This window comes from Anguilla rostrata, chromosome 1 (assembly GCF_018555375.3).
Source record: "Anguilla rostrata isolate EN2019 chromosome 1, ASM1855537v3, whole genome shotgun sequence".
In the NCBI taxonomy this organism is placed as follows: domain Eukaryota; kingdom Metazoa; phylum Chordata; class Actinopteri; order Anguilliformes; family Anguillidae; genus Anguilla; species Anguilla rostrata.
Window position 1 is genome coordinate 78,282,543 of NC_057933.1, and position 24,512 is coordinate 78,307,054.

General features: G+C 49.3%; 1 protein-coding gene across 3 annotated transcripts; it reads right to left on the bottom strand.

The window, feature by feature from the left end:
• Positions 1-497: 497 nt before the first annotated feature.
• Positions 498-24,512, bottom strand: LOC135236385 (KH domain-containing, RNA-binding, signal transduction-associated protein 1-like). 3 transcript variants are annotated; one of them, XM_064302717.1, is made up of 11 exons: positions 24,155-24,512; positions 15,791-15,915; positions 13,406-13,522; positions 12,759-12,905; positions 10,708-10,847; positions 10,099-10,417; positions 8,200-8,270; positions 7,011-7,069; positions 2,727-4,805; positions 2,158-2,221; positions 498-1,293 (listed from the first exon to the last, which is right to left on the bottom strand). In XM_064302717.1, the coding sequence occupies exons 1-9, from the start codon at positions 24,246-24,248 to the stop codon at positions 4,702-4,704; spliced, it is 1,176 nt and encodes a 391-aa protein (XP_064158787.1). In that variant the 5' UTR covers positions 24,249-24,512; the 3' UTR covers positions 498-1,293; positions 2,158-2,221; positions 2,727-4,701. The 3 variants fall into 3 exon arrangements, with proteins under 3 accessions (XP_064158787.1, XP_064158782.1, XP_064158775.1); XM_064302712.1 differs by having other exon boundaries at positions 4,603-4,805; positions 10,708-10,850; positions 24,155-24,510; XM_064302705.1 differs by having other exon boundaries at positions 10,708-10,850; positions 24,155-24,510.

Here is a 24,512-nt window from a genome sequence, read left to right on the forward strand (position 1 = left end):
TCAATCTTGGCAGAAGTCAAGACAACTACATGACAATCTCACCTAGATACTGTAAGCTTAAGAGCATGGGAAATTAGATTCTATCAAGGATAGCGTGGATAATTTATTTTCAGGAACAAAATCTGTCCATACATTGCCTACAATAACCTTATAACACTTTGATGTGATGGCTGCTCAAGCAAGCATGCATTTTAAAAAGAACACACAAACTTGACCAATAAACTGTTAACCGAGAACACTTTTGCTCACGATTGCAGAATGACAGAGCAAACTGCGGAAACTGAACCCAAACAGTTTAACTACACGAACTGACAATAAACCATCTTGCTGAGGGGCAGCCAAGCAGGCACCACTGCGAAAATGATTTTCCGAGACCCACGTTCCAGGCTTCATTCCAGCACAGCGACAAGTCGAGCAGGTCGTGTCCCCTCGCTGCAGACGCGTCCTTCAGACAACAAACGAAAACGGCAAACGAACGAGCCAGAGGCAGACGTGGATCTTTTCATCGGATGATTTATTGAAATGTATTCACACACAGGGGAGGGGAATGTGCACCGGCTCTCCCACGGGAGGGGGAACGGTTACTACCCTCTCACCAGACCAAAAAAATCACACGTTCCAATGATATTTAACGAGTATCATCTTCCCCCTTAAACACGGTCAGCTGTCTCAGTCTCTAATTTAGAGCAATGATGTGCAATATCGATGTGCTGTGTTGCTAACTTTATCCATTATCAAAGCTAACGTCGTTAACATTTGCTAAGTCCATTAATTAGGTGGAAAGTAATGAGCTCATGGGCTTTAGCACATTGTTCATGAGTCAAATGTGCTAATAAAGGATTATAAAATGCCGTTGGATTTCTACCTCCTTTGGCCTTTGAAAAGCGCATCACAGACGGTGAGAAACACCGCTGCTCTCAGCCACTGCTAGCTCCCGATGTTTGGAACTACCGAGACCCCCCCCACGGCACGCCACTGCGTTAAAAATGGCTCCGTTGGAGCAAACTGAGTTGATACAACTCTTTCTAAAGCTCTGGGCTGAAACGATCAGGGCGACAGACTCAAGGATGTTTCCAAACAGAGAAGCAGCAGGGCTAGCCAGACGGATTTACGGCCAGAGCCAATCAGACTGCAGAATGGGCTGGAGACAGCCAATCAGAGCACAACCTCAGGGGCCAATAACCCTGCTCCCCATTTGAGGAACACCTCCCGTGGACTGCTGGAGGTTCAGTCTAGAGGGGCCTCACTCGGCAACCACTGGAACCGCTCCCTCCAAACCTCTTCCCTTCAGACCTGCGAAAAGAAAACAGAAAAAAGAGAAACATCTGGTCACAAATCGATCGACCTGGGTATCCAACTCCCGTCTTTTCATGTGAAGGCGACAAATTGGCCATCGCATAAAACCCCCTCTTTCTGGTGTACATCAGGTACATGAGGTCAGCCGGTAGAACTGCAGTCGCACCTCCACCGACGTCAGGCAGCCGACGCCACACAGGACTTCATTACACTACAGGCATTTACAGGCATTTACATAGCATTTTACACTGCATCAATACAGCTGGATATATACTGAAGCAATGCGGGTCAAGTACCTTGCTCAAGGGTACAACCCAGGAATCGAACCTATGACCTTTAGGTTACAAGGCCAACTCCTTGCCCCGTATACTACACTACCGCGCAAAACCGCGAGGCTGTGGTGGGGCATCGACGCTCACGGCTCACTAAGGACTCCATTCGCCTCCACTGGGCGTCCAAATGGTCGGCCATTTTATGAGCAATGCTTACGTCACAGACCCTTTCAGTAGGCTCCGGTAGCTGACCCAAGGTTTTCTACACTTCCTCTTTTTCTCATCACCGACTAAACCTCCGCTCCATTTCCCGCTGAAGTGTTCACAACGAGTGCATGACGTGAAATTAAAACGGAAAAGCACGGACAAAAGCGCGTCGAGGACACGCTTTCAAACGCAACGCTCTGTGCACGTTAGCTATAGGATTAGCTATAGCCATTAACATTTTGCACTCTACGCCGTCTGTGGGCTGAGCCCCATTGGTAAAATTCAAAATCCAGGAACAAAATAAATGGTCAGTCAAGCTTATGAAATTATTCTGCAATGGGGGGGCGGGGGGGGTGGGTGTTTATGTTGGTCCAACACCCACCTGAGAAAGGGAAGCAGAGTTCTTATTCCAGTTCCAGAGATTCAGACAATTCATTAGTTACTACCTGCAGGGGAAAAACAAAAATGGAACACTTCACTACACACAATAAGACAAAACTTCATTTCACACACTATAGAGAACAGAAAGAACATCAGCATGCAAGGCTTACATAACACAGCAAAAGTCATGCAACTCAAGCTTAAGATTATTTTCCTTGAGAAATTACTTAACTTTTTTTGTTTTTTTGTTTTTAGGCAACAGTAAAATCTTTAGAGAAAAAGTATGCAAAACAAAAAGCAGGTTAACTGTCTACAGATATTGGTCTAGATTTGGTATTTAAAGCTATTTTTTTTCCTTGTTTTTTTTAGCAAGAGTTGCATTACATTCTGTTCTGGGGCATATATATTAATGTTAGTAAACAAATTACATTTAATTTTTTCCTCTCTTAGTACTGCGTGAACATTTTTAAATTCTGTGTATTTTGAAATGACTATGAAAGTTTTAACTCACACGCAGGTTCTAGCAATTTAAACGAAACTATTAAATTGTAGATTTGGGGTTAGCGTTACCTTCTTTTGTGGCGTGCTCTAGGTTTATCCTCTCGTCTGCACGGTAGCAACTTTAATAAAACCAGTCGGCAAACGTGACTTTTCATCACAACGTCAAGTACGAGCCCTGCTGGCTAAACCTGAATGGTTGCCGAAGTTCAGTTATTTCAGAAAAGACTAACAAATGCATTTCATTACGAAGTAAGATCACAGTCATTTAACGTTGGGATTGTTTCTTTTTTTTCTTCTTTTTTTTTTTTTTAAAACCAAAAATAAAACAAAAACAAGAAGTAATACAAACCAAAGCATTAAAGCATTCTCGAAAATCTTAAAATGTAGATATTTGGAAATCCATTACCTTGGTTATTATAGAAGCTATCAGGTTTATTTTAAAGGTGACGTAGAAGGTCTTACCTCTAGGTCCTTTTTTAATAAAGAAAGAGAAAGATAAGAATAAGCTCTTGTGATTCAGAGCAGTCAGCTCAACATCCTCCTTTGCTCTTTTTGTGTCTTCGTTCTACATGCAATCATTAAGATTTAACTGCTTTGAAGACCCTGGGAAACTTAGGACTGAGGGTGTAATTGAGTTATTTAAATGTTATTTAAAATGGCAGTATTGCATTATTTTATGGATAACAGAAACAAAGAAAATATACCAGGTTTATTTTGATAGAAAAAAAACTAGGCTTTATTGACAAACTGCTGCAAAACATTTTTGGACAGATATTTAGTTACCTATTTAGGCAAGCTTACACAAGTTGCACTAGCATTTTTTTTTTTTATGGAGAAGGTACAGCTTTAAAATGGCAACGTACAGTTATTTGAAGTTTTAAGTATGTACAAAGTACTGGGTTTAGCTGCAGTGTCCCTCTTTACAAAAAGACCCTGTAGAGATGTAGTCCCAAATCCTTCTCAGACCAGGGTAAATCAGTTGTGGCCGACAGCAATATGCAATTGACTGCCACCCATTTGCAATGGCATAAGGCCTGGAATCAGAACCCGTTCCAGGAGAGCAAGGGACATTTCGCGTTTTCATTCTATCCCAGCTTGACAGCCAATGAAATGGATCATCAATTCTGAGCCAAAATATCCCAGAGTCAGAAGGGTGAATAGCCAGACTAGCTAGCTATAGCACAGGGTCACTTGCCTTCATTAAACCCAATATCTCTGGCACTCCAAGACTCCAGGGCCGTCTACAATTGGAGGACTGGGAAAAGAATCGGCCAATCAAAAGCTCTGAATACGATAAAGGATCATCTCAACAGTGTCTAGTTGGGCTATATTTCAAAACTCTATGTCAATCAAAAATATTGTGAAATTAAATTAAAAAAGCAGTTTTAATTCTAGTTAATTTTATACAGAAAGGTGCCGACAATCCCTCCCCCCCATTCTTCAGAGTTAGTTGCCTATATTACATGAAGATTACATTAAAGGTTTAATTTCTTTGAATACTGAACAGAATTTTGAAATGTAGCCTAAATGGGAATCTGCAACTGCCACTTATCGGAATCATTTTTAAAGCAACACAAATTAACTTTCAAAACTAACAGGATGTTAAACTATACAGTCTATCAAGGATATTTTTTTCCACATTTTGAAACTGATTTTTTTTTTCTTTTTTCTTTCTTTTTTAAACCAGCCATTTAAAAAAATAACATTTTAAACTGTCAACAGTGCGATAAAGCGGGAAGGACAAAAACAAAATTTAAAATAAAAGCATGTGAACAAACTGTGTTGCCTAAAATGCCTGAAGTTTTCAGCATACAGAAGCCAATTTTAAAATAATTGGGGGGGAAAAAAGTCCAGAGTAAAAAAAAAAAAAAAATCTAAATCAAACAAAAAAAACAAACAAAAAAAAGAAAAATCTAAACGAAACACAAAACTAATGGACAATTACTTTGTCTGGATGTTAAAAGCAAGAACTGTGGTGGGGGGGGGGGACAGACGGTTGCCGGGGCAACACACAGGCGTCTGCGCCGCCCGCGCCGGGCCGGGTTCAGTATCTTCCGTACGGGTGATCCCTGTACCCTGGTTTGGCTTGCCGGGTGGGGGGGGCCTTTCCTCCGCTGGGCACGCGCGTCCCGTTCCAGTCGTCTTGAGCTACGGGGCGAGGGGGGGGGCGGGGGAAGAGACACGGAGGGCGCCCAGGGGGGGCGAGGTCAGAAGCAGAGACAGAACAACCACATGCTCCACTACACTAAACGGGCAGTTCACCCAAAAAAACCTAATGGCCACATTTCCACTAGTGAACTTTGGGCGCCACAGAAACTCGGTCCCGCTGAGCTCCGTGTCATGTCCGAAGCGGATGTCTTTAAAAAAAAACTCCGCGAAACCTCACTGAAACTCTCAAACGTATAGATAGCACAGAGGGCAAGTGGAAACAACTTCATTTCAGGGTGAACTGTCCCTTTAATTCCGTGTGAATGCAGTTAGTTTCTCGTTCCATTTAACTGTTTGTTACTGCTGTAATAGACCAACGCTGGTTCACTACGGTATCAGACCACAGTAACACACTTAGCCGAGGCTACGTATGCAAACTGCCACTGTAGCTCATCGGAAAGCGTCAGGTCAAATAAATGGCTGGGGTAATCAAGGCAGAAAGCTGGCATGGCATCACCTACGTCACTACATCCGTTTGCGCAACAGAGACTAACGCAGCTGCACACAGCATCAGGACAAGCCCCGGACGGGCCGCGTCTAAGGCTTAGCGGGAGAATGCCAGCGTTCACGCGACAACTGCTGGCTTTGTCGGAAAGGCTCACTCCAACTGAAACCGGTTCGCTCCGCACGCCCTGCCACGCCCTGCCATCTCCCCCCTGACTCGTTCGCTGTGCGATGGCGAGACAAATCATCCGAAACCAATTACTGGGAAACGTACGAACGAATTTCTGCGTATGCGTTTAAATTATTCTGCGTAGCCCTTCGGCTGAGAACCAGCACGGCCAAAAATACAACCAGTCGAGAAAAAAAGAACAACTTTACCAGGAAAACACGCGCAGCCCTCCTCCACACCCGTCATTTCACAAAGCACTCGTCACCAAACTCAACGACCTGTACTTCAGCTCCCGAGACACTTCGACTGAACATTAAGACGTATAAAAAAAATCACACCGGCTTCTCAGCAGTCTTAAATTTCCTAATTATAGTTTTCCACACTCAGGGGTGTTTTTAATTAAAGATCGGTCCACGCGGGGATTAATGCGCCGGCGATGCTCTAGCCCTCCCCGCTCGCCACAGGCTGAACGCGATTCGCTCGCGCTCGGTCCCAAAAAAAACCCCGATTCCTGACATCGGTGTTCAGAGCAGCGCGCTGCACGCTCTCGATAAAGGAATTACGACTCCGTGAGCGGCTCTGCTTAACCGCGTGTTAGGCAGACTGCACACACAAGACACCGCTGCGTTTTTTTAATCCGGACTGTATTTCAGCGACTCGGTGCGAAAGGCCGCTCTGTATTTTACCCAGCGTCCCTAGCGGCAGGGCGAGGGCCTTGTTCTCCTGGGAGAGCCAGCGCCATTTTCTTAGTTCTGCCGCAGATACGGCCCGACAGGAGCTCGGTCGCCCCGGGCGACGCCTCCGAAACCCGAACTTCCTCTACGCGGCGCGGAGCAAGCGACCACAACGGACCTGGCAGCAGCGGCAAACTGGGCCAGAACCGGTCCCGGCAGACCCGATACCCTCAGCGCAGAAACTCAGCGCCAGCGCGCTTTCCAGAACCTTCCTTCTTAAGAGGGGCTTATTTTCGGCTGCTAACTGTCTCCGGAGGAACAGACTAATTTAAGTTTGGCTGCCGCGGGCTCTCAGAGAGAGCAGAGAGCGCCGAGCGCGTGTTTGTGACACACCAAAGTCCTCCACCCCCCGCCGAGTCAGCGAAACCGCTTCTTAATCAGGAGAGAAAGGGGAAGTCTGCACGGAGAATCCCCCCCCCCTCCCCCTCCCCCCCCCGCCCGCCCCCCGCTCTTCCAGAGAGAGCAGCGAGCCGACCAGGCTGCCAGAGGATTAGCGGAGCGCAACGCAGCCCGTCTCCTGGCTGCCGCGGCGACGGGCTGCTGCTGCTCTGTGAGCGAGGAGCTCCTCCTGCGCAGCCTGCGCAGCGAGCACAGGTCCTGCGGAACCGACGCTACTGCGCCAGCGAACACAGGCCCTACGGAACCGACGCTACTGCGCCAGCGAGCACAGGCCCTACGGAACCGCGGGGCGAACCGGCTGCGCTGCGCAGGCAGAGCGGGGTACCCACACGCGTGTGCGTGCGCAGACGCAGACGCGCAGACGGACAGACAGACGCACGTATGCGCAGCTGGACTCACCATAAGACTCGTAGCCCTCCTGCGCTTCCCCGTGCCCGTAGTCATAGTATTCCGTGTCTCTGAGAAATAGGAGTAAAAAAACACACCGTAAGATCAACTGCCCTTCCATTATTATTATTATTATTATTATTAGTATTATCATTATTATTATCATTATTATTAACAACAATTAATACCGCAATTACATTTATACTTATTAAACAAAACTACAACTACTACTTAAACACCTAAAGTCACCACGATCATATATCACTGTACAAACTACAAACTGGGTTCCTCCCACTGTCTTTTCATTGGTTTATGACAGAACACTTTTCTTTTTTTTCCCCCCGCAGTCGTAGCTGAGATTCAGTAGATCAAAGCAAAATGGGGTCTGGACCACTCAAAGCTTTAACAGTTAAATCTGTAAGGACAGTGGAGCGCAGGGAGAAGGCTGAAATTGGGACAGTGGATTTAAACCTCTCAGCCCTTTTTTTTTACGGTTTAATAGGTCCACAGCCGCATGCAACACAGCCACCCAGATAAGGCAGTGCTTCACAAACCTCCCCTAAAAGCGAAAGCTTATCCAGCACGCATCGGTAATGCGGGCTTAAAAAGAGACTAAGTAAAAAACCTTAATGAAAAAAAATTGCTGATAACATTTCTCCACATTTTCGACCCTAATTGAGAATTCAAATCTACGGTTCTGGCATGAGGGTTAAAACAAGTGACTAATGGGTCCATCTGTTCAGCAGGAGAAGCGGAGGGGAAAAAAAAAAAGGGCTTCAAAAGGGGCCCAGTTAACTGAACGATGACTGCCACAGCCATTTTGAGCAGGAACGTACAACTGCAGGCTTAGAGCACAGGACGCAGACCCAGGTCTTCCTTCCCTTAACACAGAGGTGTCCAATCTAATCCCGTAAGGGCAGGTGTGCGGGGGGGGCAGGTTTTTGTTTTACCCAGCGCTGCAACACCCGATTCGATCAATTAATTGATAACCGCCTTCAAATCAAGACGGTGGGTAGGAGCAGGTGTATGTGTGCTGGGTAAAGTCAAAAGGCCTGCACCCACACCGGCCCTTTCCGGATAGGACTGGACACAAGCGCGATAAAGCAGAGCAATCATCAGCCAGGCGGGGCTGAAAGGTCAGAGCAGGGCCGCTCAGCGAGCGCGGGGGAGGGGGGCAAGACGCAGGAGGCGGGGCACTCACGCCTGAGGGGCGGGGTTGTAGTAGTTCTCGTAGCTCTCGTACGCGGGCTCGGTATAGCTCTCCTCGTAGCCCTGGGGAGGAGAGAGAGAGAGAGAGAACAGTCAGGACCGTTTACGAGAGAGACAGAGCCGGGGGCTCTGGACAGAAACACAACAAATGCAAATAAATGTGCAACCAACACTACAATAGAGCTAAAGCACTACAGTCACAAGGGCTCAGAGGAAGCCATCGCAGCAGTATGGAACAAATGCACTACTGTAACCGTATGGAACAAGCTAGGGCCCTGCAAGGTGACAACGGAACAAGGGAGGCAATCCTAGTGGCACTAGGGCACTGCAGAAGCACAGCAGCAGACTGCCTCGCAATGAGGGTAGAGCACAACGGTGACCAGGGAAGCGGACAGTCAGCTACATCACAGCAGAGCTAGGAGGCTAACGAGAACTCAATGGAGCTAGAGAACGTGTTAGCACAGGGGCATCAGCAACTCCATAACAGCATCACAATGGAGCGAACGCACTATGGAAACAGTAACCGCACCACTGGAGCGAGCGCACTATGGAAACAGTAACCGCACCACTGGAGCGAGCGCACTATGGAAACAGTAACCGCATCACTGGAGCGAGCGCACTATGGAAACAGTAACCGCATCACTGGAGCGAGCGCGCTATGGAAACAGTAACCGCATCACTGGAGCGAGCGCGCTATGGAAACAGTAACCGCAGCACTGGAGCGAGCGCGCTATGGAAACAGTAACCGCAGCACTGGAGCGAGCGCACTATGGAAACAGTAACCGCACCACTGGAGCGAGCGCACTATGGAAACAGTAACCGCAGCACTGGAGCGAGAGCGCTATGGAAACAGTAACCGCAGCACTGGAGCGAGCGCGCTATGGAAACAGTAACCGCAGCACTGGAGCGAGCGCGCTATGGAAACAGTAACCGCACCACTGGAGCGAGCGCGCTATGGAAACAGTAACCGCAGCACTGGAGCGAGCGCGCTATGGAAACAGTAACCGCAGCACTGGAGCGAGCGCGCTATGGAAACAGTAACCGCATCACAATGGAGCGAGCGCACTATGGAAACAGTAACCGCATCACTGGAGCGAGCGCGCTATGGAAACAGTAACCGCACCACTGGAGCGAGCGCACTATGGAAACAGTAACCGCAGCACTGGAGCTAGTGCGCTATGGAAACAGTAACCGCATCACTGGAGCTAGTGCGCTATGGAAACAGTAACCGCACCACTGGAGCGAGCGCGCTATGGAAACAGTAACCGCACCACTGGAGCGAGCGCACTATGGAAACAGTAACCGCACCACTGGAGCGAGCGCACTATGGAAACAGTAACCGCAGCACTGGAGCGAGCGCGCTATGGAAACAGTAACCGCACCACTGGAGCGAGCGCGCTATGGAAACAGTAACCGCAGCACTGGAGCGAGCGCGCTATGGAAACAGTAACCGCAGCACTGGAGCGAGCGCGCTATGGAAACAGTAACCGCATCACTGGAGCGAGCGCGCTATGGAAACAGTAACCGCATCACTGGAGCGAGCGCACTATGGAAACAGTAACCGCATCACTGCAGCGAGCGCGCTATGGAAACAGTAACCGCACCACTGGAGCGAGCGCGCTATGGAAACAGTAACCGCATCACTGGAGCGAGCGCGCTATGGAAACAGTAACCGCATCACTGGAGCGAGCGCGCTATGGAAACAGTAACCGCATCACTGGAGCGAGCGCACTATGGAAACAGTAACCGCACCACTGGAGCGAGCGCACTATGGAAACAGTAACCGCATCACTGGAGCGAGCGCACTATGGAAACAGTAACCGCATCACTGGAGCGAGGGCACTATGGAAACAGTAACCGCAGCACTGGAGCGAGGGCAGGGGAGGCTTACGTATTCCTCGTAGGGCTCAGGCACAGGCGCGTGGGGCTGCTGGTGCTGGTGTTGGTGCTGGTGTGTGAGCGGGTGTTGGTGCTGCTGCTGGTGGTGCTGCTGGTGTTGGTGCTGGTGCTGGTGCTGGTGGGCGTGCGAGTGGGCCGGGGGGGGCAGCATCCTCTGAGCGCCCGGCGCCGGGGGCCTGGACCTGCTGGCTCCGCCCCCTCTGGCGGGCTGGGACGGGGGTACGCCTCGGCCAGCAGGCCCTCCCCGGGACACCCCTCCCCTCGCCGGGCCGCCCCGCGGGGCGCCTCCTCGAGGAGGCATTCCTCTACCCCTGCGGAGCGGAGACCAAAACTTTAGGCACACAGCCAATGAGTGAGCAGGAGGAACATTTCACACGATTACTGCCACTGGCTGCGTTCCATTGGCTGGGCAAACGATCGGTAAGCTCACAGAAATCACTCCACTGAAGAGAAGAGGAGCTGGAGATGAGTTACTCATTAGCCCAGTTTGTGTCACCATTTACTTATTTACTTTCACTAGCACACATCCCCGCCACACATTAATCCTGGTGACTCATTGAAAGAAGTGAGTTTGGGTTTTTTGTTTTGTTTGGCTCTGTACCTGGCAACAGGTGAGGGAGGTGGGGGTGCCCCACGGCCCCTGCCTGGGGGCCCTCCGCGGCCCCGGGCCCCGCCCTCCTGGCCGCCGTTCAGGTAGCTCATCTCCATGAACTGCTCCTGGCAGATGTCGTCCATCATGTCCTGCTTGAGAGTGGAAATGGAAACAGAGCGAGGGCTTTAATTTCAGTGCCCAGCACAGCACAGCACAGCACCGCCCCCTAGAGGGAGGGAGGTCACATTTCACTCTGTGTTCAAGTCGTAAGGCCAAACTGTACAGAACACTTTTTTGGACGAAAAGGAAGGAACCAAACGACGAATGAAACAGAGGATGGGTCGCACGAGAGAGAGAGCGATGACAAAGGGGGAGAGCAGGGAAAAAAGAGAGAAAATAAAGGCAGCGATGGAGAGAAAAACAGCGATGAGGGACGGGAGAGAGGGTGATGACAGAGAGAGGGATCACTGGCAGGGAGTGATGACAGAGGAAGCAACAGTGACCAAAAAGACGACAGGAAAGAACAGAATTGAGAGAGCGAGACAGAAGAGAGGTAAGAGTGAGATGGCCAAGGACAGAGCAGACAGGAGCACAATGCCGTCTCCACGGAAGCCATTGAGAATGAAGGACGTCCTGGGAGCAGGGCCAGAGCGGCAGACCGAGCAGCTCATCTGAAAGGCTCACAGCCTGAGCTCCACTTCGCCCTGCCACCCCGCCAACATCGCGCGTCCATTTCCTTAATTACATCACAGCCGATCGATGCCCAACGGCGCAGACCGCCCCCATCGCCGGGCACTTTACCCAAAAACCTAAAGGCCTTTCCCCCCCTGCCCTCCCTATTCACCGCCTTTCCCCATTCACTAGCCCACAGAGCACGGTGACGGAAATTAAAGATGGTGGCATCCTCCTGAAATAAAGACAAGCTGGGCTGACCCGATCCAGCGCAGACAGGATCGCGCCTGGAATCCGGCAGCTGTAGGCGGCGGCGGCGACTTTTCCGCTAACCTTCGCTAACGCAGAGACGGACGGCGGGCGGCGTGAGGCGCCTTATCCGCGCTTCGCGCTCTCGGTATCCACGGAAATGCCGGGGGGGAAGGCGAAACGGATGACCGGGTGGCCTTTTACCGCAAAGGCCGAGTTATTACAGAGAGACCCTTCTTCCCGTTAACAGCTCTGCCTACAGAGCGATTAAAAGCCGCCGCAGATCAGTGCGCAGACGCTGGACTGAGGGTCACATGGCGCGCGAGTCAGACCGCGCTTCCCGCTCTCCGGCTGGCTCGGCAGCCAGACCGCTCCCAGACGGCCAATAAAAAAATAAAAAATAAAAAAATACAAAAACCCCGGGGAGACCACGGCGGTGCGCCGAGCGCCAGCGACAGACTCCCGCGGGCACGCCGGGCAGGTTTCCGAGGCGACCGTCTGGTGCCAAACGGTTAGCGCCGGGGCTAGCAGAGAGCCGCTTTTTTGCCAAGTGATTAATGGGACACCGCCGGAGCTGCCAAACAGGGGTGGGTGAGTCACGCACACGGGCACCGAGAAGGCTACAAAAGCACCGTGGACCCCGGGAAGACTAGCGGCTAATGGGGATCCAAAATAAACAATAAACAATAAACAAAAGCACTGAAGGTGTGAGATCACAAACGTGTGATGAGAAACATTCCTATGCTGAAGTGATCACTGCTGGTGTGGAGTTCCAGAACACCATCTTAAGGGGGGAATAAATAAACAGTTCCAAAAAAAGAAACCCACTCTTCTAACAGTTAAATACACCCTTCTCTACTTGGCAACAGCACACACCTCAACCCCCCCCCACAGCCTTCCTATCATCGGATTACACAACTTCCTCCCTTCAAAGTCAACGGCAACGCATCACCCACAAACTCACTCTGAGAATTACCTACAACAGCTACAAGGAAGACAAGCAAGGGGAAGAGAATGTGCGACAGATCTAGTCAAGCAGCGAGCACCAGGGCTACTGCAGCACCGCAAGGCGGGTGGGGCCGGATGAGCGCAGGCGCCCGGAGCGAGGCACGCTGGGTAGTTGAGTTTCAGGTACTCACAGGGATGAGGAACTTCTTGACCTCCTCCATGGCGTGGGCCATGCGCAGGTAGGCCTCCGGGATGGGGGCGAACACCTCGATGAAGACGTGCAGGTCCATGGACAGGTGGGCGTATTTGGGCTCACCTCCTTTCCTCAGCTCCTCCTCCTAAAACAAAACGGGGGCGAAGTGTGCTGGTTTGAAATGGGGTCGCATAGCCATCACATAACATGTTTATACCCGTTCACTACCAGCCTGGTAAACGCAGAGCAGTTCAGAGCCAAAAAAAACTTCCTGAACGTAATATTTCCCAGCCAATCACATCAACTTTGTGAACACGGGTCCAAGGGCAGTGGTGCCCAATTATATAATGGAGGGCCGAGAGTAGGGCAAGCTTTCAGTCCAACCAATCACCACACCTGTCGACTTCGCTACTTAGTTCCCTCCTCTCTGGCAGAAGGCGTGTTAATTAGTGAAATTGGAATGAAAACCCAAACTCTCGACCCTCCATGACTCATAACTGGGCACCACTAGTCTAAGGCAATTCAAGCTACGAGACACCGGAAAGTGGTCGAGACCACCGCCTTCCGAGATTTTGACCAATGTCCAAGCTGGATTGCCCCTGCGGTGGCCAATGGCAGCTTCGGCTGGAGGGGCGTGTCACTCACCTTGGCCTTGTCGCGCATTGATCCTTTCCCCAGGACCGAGATCTTGGCTCCGGTCTCCTCTTGCAACCGCTTGATCGTGTTTCCCTGGGGTCCCAGAATTTTGCCCACGAAGTTGAACTGGGGGGGGGGGGAGAGAAGAGAGACCAGGAGAGGGGAAATCAAACCAAAGTCCAAACGCACAACAAAAGCATCCCGTTGTCTTTAGAGCGCAAGTGAGCAAATCTCCCCATTCGTACTAAGAAAGCACAATTCCACCACAGTGCACTGCAACCCACACTAGGAATGCTAAGGCACAAACATTCCAGCTGCTCATTAAGGCTTTTGTTATTCAGAAACGGTTAAATATAAATGAGTGATTGCCATGTAAATCAGTAAGCCATCTTGTTCTCCCTCAAGAGGACAGATATTTCAAGTTATAATTAGAATATCTACCCAACGTGCCAGGATTACACGTTCAGCCGGAGAAGAGACAGGGATGGGACAAAGGCATCTCGGTTTGAATCCGCTTCAAAGGACAACACGAACGGAAAAGCTCAGCACTACCAGCGAAAGGCATCAGCGCCCAAAGCAGCGTAGAGTCTCATAACGCTGGAGCTGAAGCAGGGCTTCGGTTTCCGAGGCGAATCAGACGTCGCGAGTGACCGTTTGGTACAGTCTGGTAACGGCGTGTGGGCGCGAATCTCAACCATCGGACCATCTGCTAAAACGAGGAGCTAGCGTCCCGCGGCGCGGCGCTGTCTGCAGGGCTCCGGCACTCGCCTTTCAAATCGGCCAGCCAATGCAGGCGGCCTGGGAGGCGAGGCGTGTGGCCGCCGGCCAATCGGAGGCTCGAATTAAGCGCCTAAGTGATGACACGCGCCAAGAAAAAAAAAAAAAAAAAAAAACCAGCAGGAGCTGCACAACCCAGCAGGAGCTGAGTCAGAGGTCCTGGTGCAAAACGCTCTAAAATACTGCAAAAAAATAAACTACTTAAATCACCGCCAACGGTCCTGGAGTCTGTTTTTCTTGGGGGGGGGGGGGGGGGGGGGGGGCAGACTGAGGACTGAGAGCAGGGCACCCACTGGGACTATGAGGACAAATGTAATGTCTGTGAACAGGACCAGAATACCAATCTGACCCAACAGAGCAGGAGGCCAGCAGCAACCCCTCTCGCCTGCCCAAAACCCAACATGGCAGGGGCGGGGGGTGAAGAGGACTCTTAACAGAGCCGGCGTGGGGGATAAAGAGGCCGAAATCAGCAGTCCTGGGGTGAACTCTGGGAGGCATGCTGGCGATGTTGGGGGGGGGGAGGGGGGGGAGCAGTTCAGGGGAGAGTTGGACTGGGTCACAGATCTCAGACATTTAACACCAGCCTCACTTCCCCACCCTCAGCTGTTCCCAGAGCAGAGAGGAGCTCCTGCTCAGCGTGTCAGCAGTAGCCAGCCGGATCAATCCACGACTAAACAGCATTCTGGGGACAGCGATAACTGACGGGGGGGGGGGGGGGGGCACCAAAGCTGTAGGTTCACCCCCCACCTCCACCAGCAGATTCAGTTAATCTCCCCTTCAAGAGCCCCCCACCCCCGCCACTCCACAGTGCCTAGGAGGTTCCCATAGTCCTGTGGATATGCCTCACGGGGGGCTGGGGAGGGAGGGGGGGGGGGTTGGAGAAGGGAGCAGTGGAGCACGTCTTCCCCCTTTTACAGGGCTATTAAAAGCACCCGGTGCTATCGACCAATCCAACAGGGACGACCGAGGACAGCTCAACCACCCGACACCTCCGGCCGCCCCCGGGGAGCCCACGCGGAGATGTTGCCGTTAGCGCCCGCGCGCTAACGTCTCCGCGGGTAGACCCAGTGAGGGACGTTAGCGCCTCTGTGCGGACGGGCCCGACGCCACCGAGAGGTGCGGGACCTTAACACCAACGTCCGCACCGTTAACAAGACGTTAACACCTTCCACCGAGGCGGCCCCGACCCCCATTAAAACAGGGCAGAGGCGTCAGCGGCTCAGGCTCGAACCGGGAGGAGGCCCATTGTGCCCGACGGACTCGATAAGTGCCGACGGACGGGTTTTAAAACGGCCGCACGAGGGCCAAGGGTCCAGAGGCACGTGTAATCCTACAGAGCTCACGGCCCGGGCTGAGAGAATACTGCCCTCGAGCAGCACAGGAGCGAACAAACCCGAAACGCAGAAGGGAAAGGGTTCGCACTGTAACTGCAGGAACCATGCACAACACAGCACTGCCTGCGATGCCTTAACATCTCTGCAATTTAAGCTCCTCTCACCATGTATGATTAAACTGATGCAGTTATAGTTTTTATTGAAGGTTGGTTATATATATAAATAAAATATATATATATATATATAAAAATCAGCATTGAGTAACAGCGCCCCCATCACTCACCTTTGGGTACTGCTTGACAGGAATCAGCACCCTTTCCTTCACTTTGATGTTCTTCATGGTGAAGAGGTCCAGGTAAGTGTCGTCCTCCTCCTTCTTTGACTCTCCTTTCTGAATCCTCTCAATCTCTGAACACAGGGAACACAGAGGGGGCAGGGGGTAAGTTGAGGGGGGGGGCTTTTGCAGAGAGCACTTTTCCTCCTGAACAATCTGGCAGTTAGTGTGGGCAGCTTTGACAGCTGAAGACAGCACAAGAGCATCTTCCTTAAAAGCAATGACCATCTTCACAAGTGAAACCAAAGCTGCACAGGCATTTTAATTCACTCCAACAATAAACTCAAAATACCTGCTGCCAGAGATGCAGTTTTCCTCATCAAATCTTGAAGCCCTAATTTCCAGACACTAAACTGATCTAAAAATGCATCCCTTTGTTTTAAAGGCATGTGCCATAACAGCAGCGCATATGATTGCCCCTCTCCCCACCTCTACCTCAAGCCCTTAAGATGTGACATCACAAACATGCAATTAGAATGCTCTTAACTGAACATTCTAACGCTGATGTCACAACCACTGCTGGTGACTGAAAGCAGTGGAGTTCTAGAACAGACTGAGAATTCTGGAAAAGAAAAAGAATCATTCCAAAAAAAAAAAAACCTGCTCTTCAAAGGGCCTGTGGCATTTGCTTACCATGCTCTTTTCTGAGTTGCTTTGGCAAAAATTCTCTGCTAAATGGTCAAAAGTATCTGGCTGTATAGCAACCCCAGCCAAAGCTGCCTGGGACCGTGGGCGGGTCATCCAGGCACTAATACACCACTGATGGATGCATAATGCAACCCCCCCCCCCCCAAAATAAACTGCCCCCCTTACACCCCACACAAAGTGCTTTTACTGTAAATGAGGTTGCTCTTAGAGCCCCCACCCTTCCCCCCTCCACAGGAGAGAATAAAACTGCACTTCGGTAACAGATGCTCAACATCTTTTTCTGACAACGGGGGAGGTGGAAGGCGAAACGCAAAGCCACCGATTGACCCATTAGCGGTGATGCTCTTCGCCTCTTTCCCATTAAAAGAAGACCCCTTTATCCCCGGGGGATGAGACAGAAGGGCTGCACCATTATAACCGGCACCGTCCCACTGAACAGCAGGAGCCAACCCCGGTCTGCGGCCACACACAAGCTCCGCCCACAAGACATCTGCCTGCGTCAGACCTGGATAGCCTGAAATGATAAATTCAGTGACTGAGCAGAAGAGGGTAAAAGGTCTGGCGTGGTTGTGAATGTGAGTCTTTGTAACCACGCAGTGAGCTTGACTGCCATTGGTACAGACAAAAATCTGACCCTCAACTTTGACCAACGAGCAGCGACGACAGACTTCCTCGAGACGCGTGTGCAAAGGCAAAGAACCGCGCCGCGATAAACATTTCCCCCCACGCTTCCGCACACGCGTCTGTGCGGTTTGTAAAGCGCGCTTTGGCAAGCGTCGCCCAGACTCCACAATCACACTCCACTGGACTTGATTCCAGTCAGGCGCGCGCGCGCGCACACACACACACACACACCTGTCAGGCGCTTTTCGCGTTTCACGAGGATAATCAAAAGCGGAGTTTTCCATTATCCAAATTCCGTGTGAGTGACAGCGGCGAGCTGAGCCGAGCGTTTCCAGCCGCCGGCGGCGTCTCGTACCGCGCTCCCCCGCCACGCGTGTCACAGCCGTCTGTCCGCGACGCCGAAAACGCGTCTCCGCTCACAATCAGGAGGGGGAGCCGGAAAGCCACATTCTCGGATTTAGAAGACTAGTTACTCTCCGACTGTTCAGACGCAAGCTGGCCCGCAGTCAGCCGCAGCACGCCAAGGATTCGGCACCGAGGAATATGCATAAATTTATGAATATCCCTAATATGCTGAGAACACATTTGCTGGAAAAAAAAAATAAATAAATTACCATTGAGCAAGATGGCTGGCTGGCTGATGGCTGCTGGGTAAGCAGATTTTCCCAGATCGGTTTGCTCGCCGTATAGCCAAACGCGCTACGGCACACGCCGCTGCCAGAAGCCCACAAACCAAAAGCGGCTGTTAACGTTCGGAGGAGAAGGCCTACGCCGTTCCACACCGGCCGCAAATAAACAAACCGAGCTATAAAAAAAAACCATGTAACAAATCTTCATTATCTACGCTGTCTTCCACACTAGAATGTGCGCTATGATTTCCATTGTGGCACAATCACTGGAATTCTCTAATGTGTTCACGGCACACAAGTCTTGTTTTGCCTACTGCACTGTGAAAGGAGTCACACACGAGAACGGTGTGCTGGCATTTACATGACAGGCCTCACGTTTTTGGGAGGAAAAGTTGTTTTTGTTTTTTTATTTTTCATGTAATGTTTGATTGTTTGACACACAACGCGCTGAAGACACAGTCATGTTCACAGACTCCAAGGACCTGCATAACCGCCATTTCCTTAGGCAGTCCTTCCACCTCGTCACAAGACCCCACTGCAATTAGACATCCACACCACGACCCCCGAAACGCTACAAACTCCCAGCATTCCTCACACGGACAGGTGACGCCTCTCCCTGAGCAGGAAACACAGAGCATCTGTTGACGCTATAAATACGTGAATTTCCCCCCCGAGCGGCGCACAAACGCCTATCCCCCCACCACCTGCCCGGGGAGGTCACGTGACCCCCCCGGCAACTAAGAACACCTGATCTGAAATCTGCCGCCTGTCTCTGCACAACCCTCAGTGATGCACTGCGCGCGCACACACACACACGCGCGTGCACACACACACACGCGCGCGCACACACACACTCGCGCGCGCGCGTGCACACAAGGCCCGTCGTCACTCCCCTGTCCCACTGACAGGACTGGACAGACTGTTCTCTCTGTTGCATCAGATGTAATGATCACATCAGAGAATAATGCAGCTTCAGATCTCTTCACAAATCTTGGGACACCACAGGCAGAACCTGTTCCCCTTCAGAAACATCTGGCCAGGCTAGGCATAGAGAAGCACCCCCCCCCCCCACCCACCACCTTCATCGTCACAGGCGGGTAAATAAAAAGTTTAGTTTAAAGTTTGTTACACACACAGACCATTTGAAGCCCACAGAATGGAAGAGAAAGCATTAGTGCTGCTTTCAGCGTTTTCAGCTGGAATTTGTTAGGTTTAACTTTAGGCGATATTAACTTCGCTTTGATTTATATATTTTTTTTTAAAAGATATCTGGGAACAGCCATGCTTAATTGGTAGCAATCACAGAAAGAGGCAGAGAGAAATATCCAGCACCACACACATTGCCAGTGGTGTCTAATGCTAAAGAGAGTTGGATACAGCTCACTAAAACTAGAATAAACACAACAGCAGAATTCAGAAGGTGGTGAGAGAGTGGGATTAAAGACAGATGCTGAGCTCACACTGTTTCTATTGGGCAGGCAGGTCAACATTTCAAGAGGCTAATTTACTGTAACTTCCTCCTTGCCAGCAAATTGTAACTTCACAGAAGTAGCTAGGTAGCGGTTATTGATACCTTTACTTCATTCACCAGTTACATCTTGGAAAGAAAATGCTTTTCAATGGTACTGTGTGACAGGGTAATTTACCTTGGCTAGCTAGGTAAGCTAATGGTCCTGGTCCTGGCTAATGGTGATAGAATAGATCACGTTAGCTATAACGGCCTACAAGAGACTGCCAGTAGTAGCTAGCTAATGCTCAAACTAACATTCAGACTAACAGTACACAAATAAAGAGCATCCCATTGGTCGTCCAAGACAAGATTTATGATATTTTGATCGCCAAACCTGACAGTTTAACAAGCATATCATGTAGCCAGAGCACATATAGCCCTTGGGCTAGCATAAAATATGCAGGTGCTAGCACCCAGTAATCCTACTTGCAGAGGGGCAGTAGCAGCTAGAAATCATGCATGGAGAAGGGGGGGGGGGGGGGGTTCCGAACCAACAAGTGTTCTTGCAAGATTGCAATTGTTGATAAAGTAACACATAAAATAAGAGACTAACCGCCAGTCAAGACTGCAGCCTTGAGGAATGCCACAATTGACTGTAGCGCCACCAAGAGGATTGACTGCCTTATTGTGAGGCTGCACTGGTTTCTCAAGTCATCTGATGCCAGAACAAATTTCAAAGCCAATACAAGCAGCCAAATGTAAAGACTCCTTACCTAATGCAACCTACAATAACAAGCAACATCCTCCTATCAGCTTATTCTGTTAAGTTTCTGAACAAATATTTAACAGGACACAAAAACCCAGCTGCTTTTTTACATCTGTACTTCCAGAGAGCCAACCCTGTCAACTCCAATGTTTGGAACACTAACGCATTTCAAGCAGGAGTCATGGTAACAATACTACCCTGGACACAAAGCAGCAGGCATGCCCATCTACGCCACAGCAACCAAAGCATGAAAAGCACAGCAGAAACATTTCAACACTGGACAGCAATTAAAGGCCTGTGCACACACAAGTAGACCTGGCAGACACGTGTGAAAAACATGAAGTCTAGATTATTTCCGTTCAAAAAGAGTAGACTAACACCTTGTCAGCCCCGAGTGAAGTTAAGCCTACGGTACAAAGTAAAAGCAAATCAGAATGAAGCACTCACTACGCAGATTTTAAATCCCGTGTCTACACAGTTCATGACATCAGGCTAAAGTGTCTTTATATTTCTAGAATTTGAGAACGGCTACATTGTAATCCTATGAAACTGTACGCACTAGTAAACTGAAGTGGATTAGAAATATACTGAAAACACGCACAAGCGTACCAAAGATTGTTTGCAGAAATGAGCAAATGGCATACAGTGTTTCAATGTAAAAAAAAATATATAATAATCCCAATGCAACCGATAACTAAAATGTCAAAGGCGATGGAACTAAAGGCATGTTTAAGCAGCATTATTAGACAGCTGTACTCATTTGCATTTCTGAAGCTTCCTCAGAGCACTGTGGCACTACCCACAGCACAGAGCGCAAGTCACACGGGGGCAGGGACACCAGCACATAATTGGCCGTCGCAACATCTGCACGTGGGGTGGGGGGGGGGGGGCAGCTGACAAGTACTGGCTAGCCACACTCATGTTAAGGGGCGGTGCCCGTGCATGCTAGTGTACGTCATCCAAAACTAATGCAGGGTTAAAATTAAAAACTTGGCACACAAAAAAAAAGAAAAATGACGCAGAGACTGCAGTACAGTGGCACCCGTCAGAGGCACAGAAGCACATTTCCACAGTGGTTACTTTACACTGCGCTGAATGAGCCTCAGCACGCTGTAGCTTCCTGTACACCAAACCCTCCTAGGGAGATGCTGCAGATCCAGATGCAGAGAGAAACCGCCATCAAACATGAGATGGTCCCATTGGACAGCACACAAGCACAGCTCGCCGGCTCGAACACTCACTCTAGAGGTCTTGACTGTCCAGCACAAGAAAAAAAATTCCTCCCTACCCAATTTTATTCTCCTCAAAAACCAATCGGAATTGAATAGAATAGATTTTTTTATTATTGTTTAATGAAGTTAAGACAGGACAATAAAAACAATATTTCTTCAAAATGGAGCCGACTTTATTGGTCTGGTTTTATGTGCAGACATTTCATTTTCCTGTTCAGCATGATGGGGAAATAACAAAGACTGTGGTGGTGAAGCGAAGATGCACTGCTGCTCCGGGGCACGCATGGGGCGGGTGGTTGTGCGTGTGTGTACTCATTCAGATTAAGCGACTTCTAAATCAAATCAGGGGTCTGATTGCAAAACTGCGCTGTGATTGGGCTGCCTCAGCAGCGCAGCCATAAGCTATGATAACAGAGAAAAAAAGAAAAGGCCATGGGGAAAAAAAATCTGTTGCGCATACGAGGCACAATTCAGTAAAAGCCTTGCCAGTCGTTTTGGCAAATATGAGGCGTTTCGCTGAAATGTGCAACTAATTCCAGGCTCAAGACATGCATGGGACTCCAATAGGGCACAGTCACAGGCGTTAAACAAGACAGCAGCAATTAAGCCCGTGACGTGGGTCTAATTGACTGACTCCTGTCAACACGATCAGCTTACACAGGACCATTAATAATTCAAACATGCAAACATGGACAATTGAGGTGGAAAAAAAAAAGCTTAGCCTGCCAGTCAGCATAACGGCTGCAGAGGGGGGAGAGAAATGGTTTACAAGCAGCCCTGACACTTTTACAGCGAAGACTGTGTTCATCTAACACAGTCAGTATGATAAACTGGAGAGGGTTCACGACTCGACTGCAACCACATGGAGCTCAGGCCTCAAGAGCTGTACGTGCCATTCTGTTATCCAGACAAGATCAGACCGCGGACTTTGAGTCTGGCAACCACTCAGACTGAAGGTGTGGGTCTGTAAGTGTTTGAGGGGGGGGGTAGTGCTTCGGCGCTGATCCTCGCGTCACCCTTGAGGCACCGGGACGGTGATTTACGACGGGAGCGCAACACATACTAAACGGATTTCCTGCCGGAGACAATGTGCCTGAAAATCAGCGACTATCCCCAACCTCAGCCAGCCAGCTACACGCACCACGCGCTCATTTCTGAGTCTCCGAGGAATACGGTTTCGCCACGTTTACAATCTTTGTAAAGGGGGGGGGGGGGTAATTTTACACGGTTCATTTCAAGCTTTATGTGGTTTAAAAAAAAAAAAAAACTGACTGAGTAGTCCTTTCAAAAAACGTGGTCTCTTGCAACAAACACAGAGATGCAATTACAGAGCGTGTCCAAATTATAATGGAGCCTAAATCAAAACGTTCCGGAAAACTGCTAAGAGGACTGCCAGTCACACGTCATTAAAATATGCTATAAAAATGATAATGGGTAAAACGATCGGATCCAAATGCGTGTGCGCTCCTCCTCCCAGTGTCTGCATACAAGACGAGACCGAACCCGTTTTACCTCGGCAATTACGAAGGACGAAGCAACAACTGTTCAAATTAATAATCGAACATCCATGACCATGTAACCTTACGAAAATTCAGTATTAATTTTAATTTGAAAACAACATCGGAAGGGGAATGCGAGCAGCTAGCAGTCACCGGAGGGTGAATCATTACAAAACTAGTTCTACCAGAGCATGAATGTCGGGTATTGGCGTTGTGTGATTATAATATACATCTGTGCTTAAACGCACCTTGTTCTAACAATCGTCTTAAACGATTAAAAAATACGGATTGTTTCTGTGAATAACTGGACCCCAGCTTTATGGTAGTGGATCGATCAGTGCGCAATTACCTTAACGTAAATTAATCATTAACTGAATGCCAAGCTGTTAGAAGCAAGTTAAACATTTCTGTAGCCGCATCTTGCTGTAAATGAGACCACGTCGAAGGGCGGCAGAGGTGAACGGCCAACTTGACAAACTAGGCAGTTCCAGTCTACGCATCGAAGTTAGCTAACAAATGAATGGATATTGAACAAGGTTCTATAACATTACAAATGTTAGCTAATAAGTAAGGAATGTTAGTGATAAGAGTAGTAGGACTGGTAAGTCCAGAACTTCAACGTTAAATATTTGACGGAACGCGGGTGAGAACCTAGCCCAATGAACTGCACACTGACTAGGCGGCGTGCACTGTACCAAAGCAACCAGGAAGCCACGTTTCAGATTAAACATAGGGGGAAACCATCGACGGCTGGCTAATCCTCCGTCGGCTCTTAAGCGTGCGAGTGCAGATTTCCAGAAGTTTACATGGAGCGCTAGCTAAACGATAGCTTAGCCAATAGTTCAACCGAGAGCAAGTTAGTGGGCTAGCACACATGGGTGCGGACAAAGGCTGACGCGATGCCTATGTACACGATGATTTCGCCAGCTTGTTAACGAGTAGCGGCTTTAAAAAACAGCTCACAAACCCAACCACGTGGTTAAAATGCCCAGGTAACATTGAGATTAGAACTAACGTTATATTCGTTATATATCAACTTATTAGCCAGAAAGGTAGGCTGTATTCTAAAAACTACGGTGCAACATCGTGTAGATCAGAGAGCGTGCTCCCAATTGAACTAGTTAAAAATAAGTGGCAAAAAGCAATATTGTGAGATACAACGATACAACTACAGTTAACCTGCAATAGTTTAACTTGTGACGCATACGATCAGCGGTGAAGTTAGTTAAAACATTGGGGGTCACTTCAAGTTTTTCTGGAAGCTAACGAACCGTTAGCCTAAGCAGCCTCGTGCACGCCAACGGTTCCCGCGGAAACCTTTTGTCATAACTGATCCCAAACAAACAGAACTAGTAATTAAATAATCTACTTGTTTAAATTGTACAACTTGAAAAGAAGCCCGCGACAAAAGCAACAACATGCTTTAAGATCCACAATGAGGTACTTTGAGTACAGTGGTATTTACCTGCAGATAAAAGTTTCATCGCGTGAGTGAACGACGAATCCAGGCTATCCTTTTCAGCCAGTAGTTCTGGGAGATATTTGCTCTCGTTCTCCATTTTGTGTTTTTATTCTTTCTCCTTCTCGGTCTTAAGAAAACGGGGGGAAATGAAAGAAATCGGTGTTTCTGCTAGGTCGTATAGACTCCTCTTTGTAAATGATCCACGGTGATTTCTCATACGACACGAGAATTTGTAATTCGGGCCAGCTAGCTAGCAACCTATGCCGTTAATGTTCACGCTAATGGCTCCCGTCTCCCTCGCTTGCTGGAAATGGAAACCGATTGAGAACAAAAAACGACCTGCTGCCGAGGAAAAAGAATT

What these genes read in the sequence shown, in the direction of transcription:
- LOC135236385 (XM_064302712.1), bottom strand. Translation starts at nt 24,248, where the DNA reads ATGGAGAACGAGAGCAAATATCTCCCAGAACTACTGGCTGAAAAGGAT. An exon ending in TCAAGAAGTTCCTCATCCCT is followed by an intron (nt 10,851 to 12,758) that starts GTGAGTACCTGA and finishes TCCACTCTCAAG; the next exon opens with CAGGACATGATGGACGACAT. An exon ending in TACAACCCCGCCCCTCAGGC is followed by an intron (nt 7,070 to 8,199) that starts GTGAGTGCCCCG and finishes CCTATTTCTCAG; the next exon opens with AGACACGGAATACTATGACT.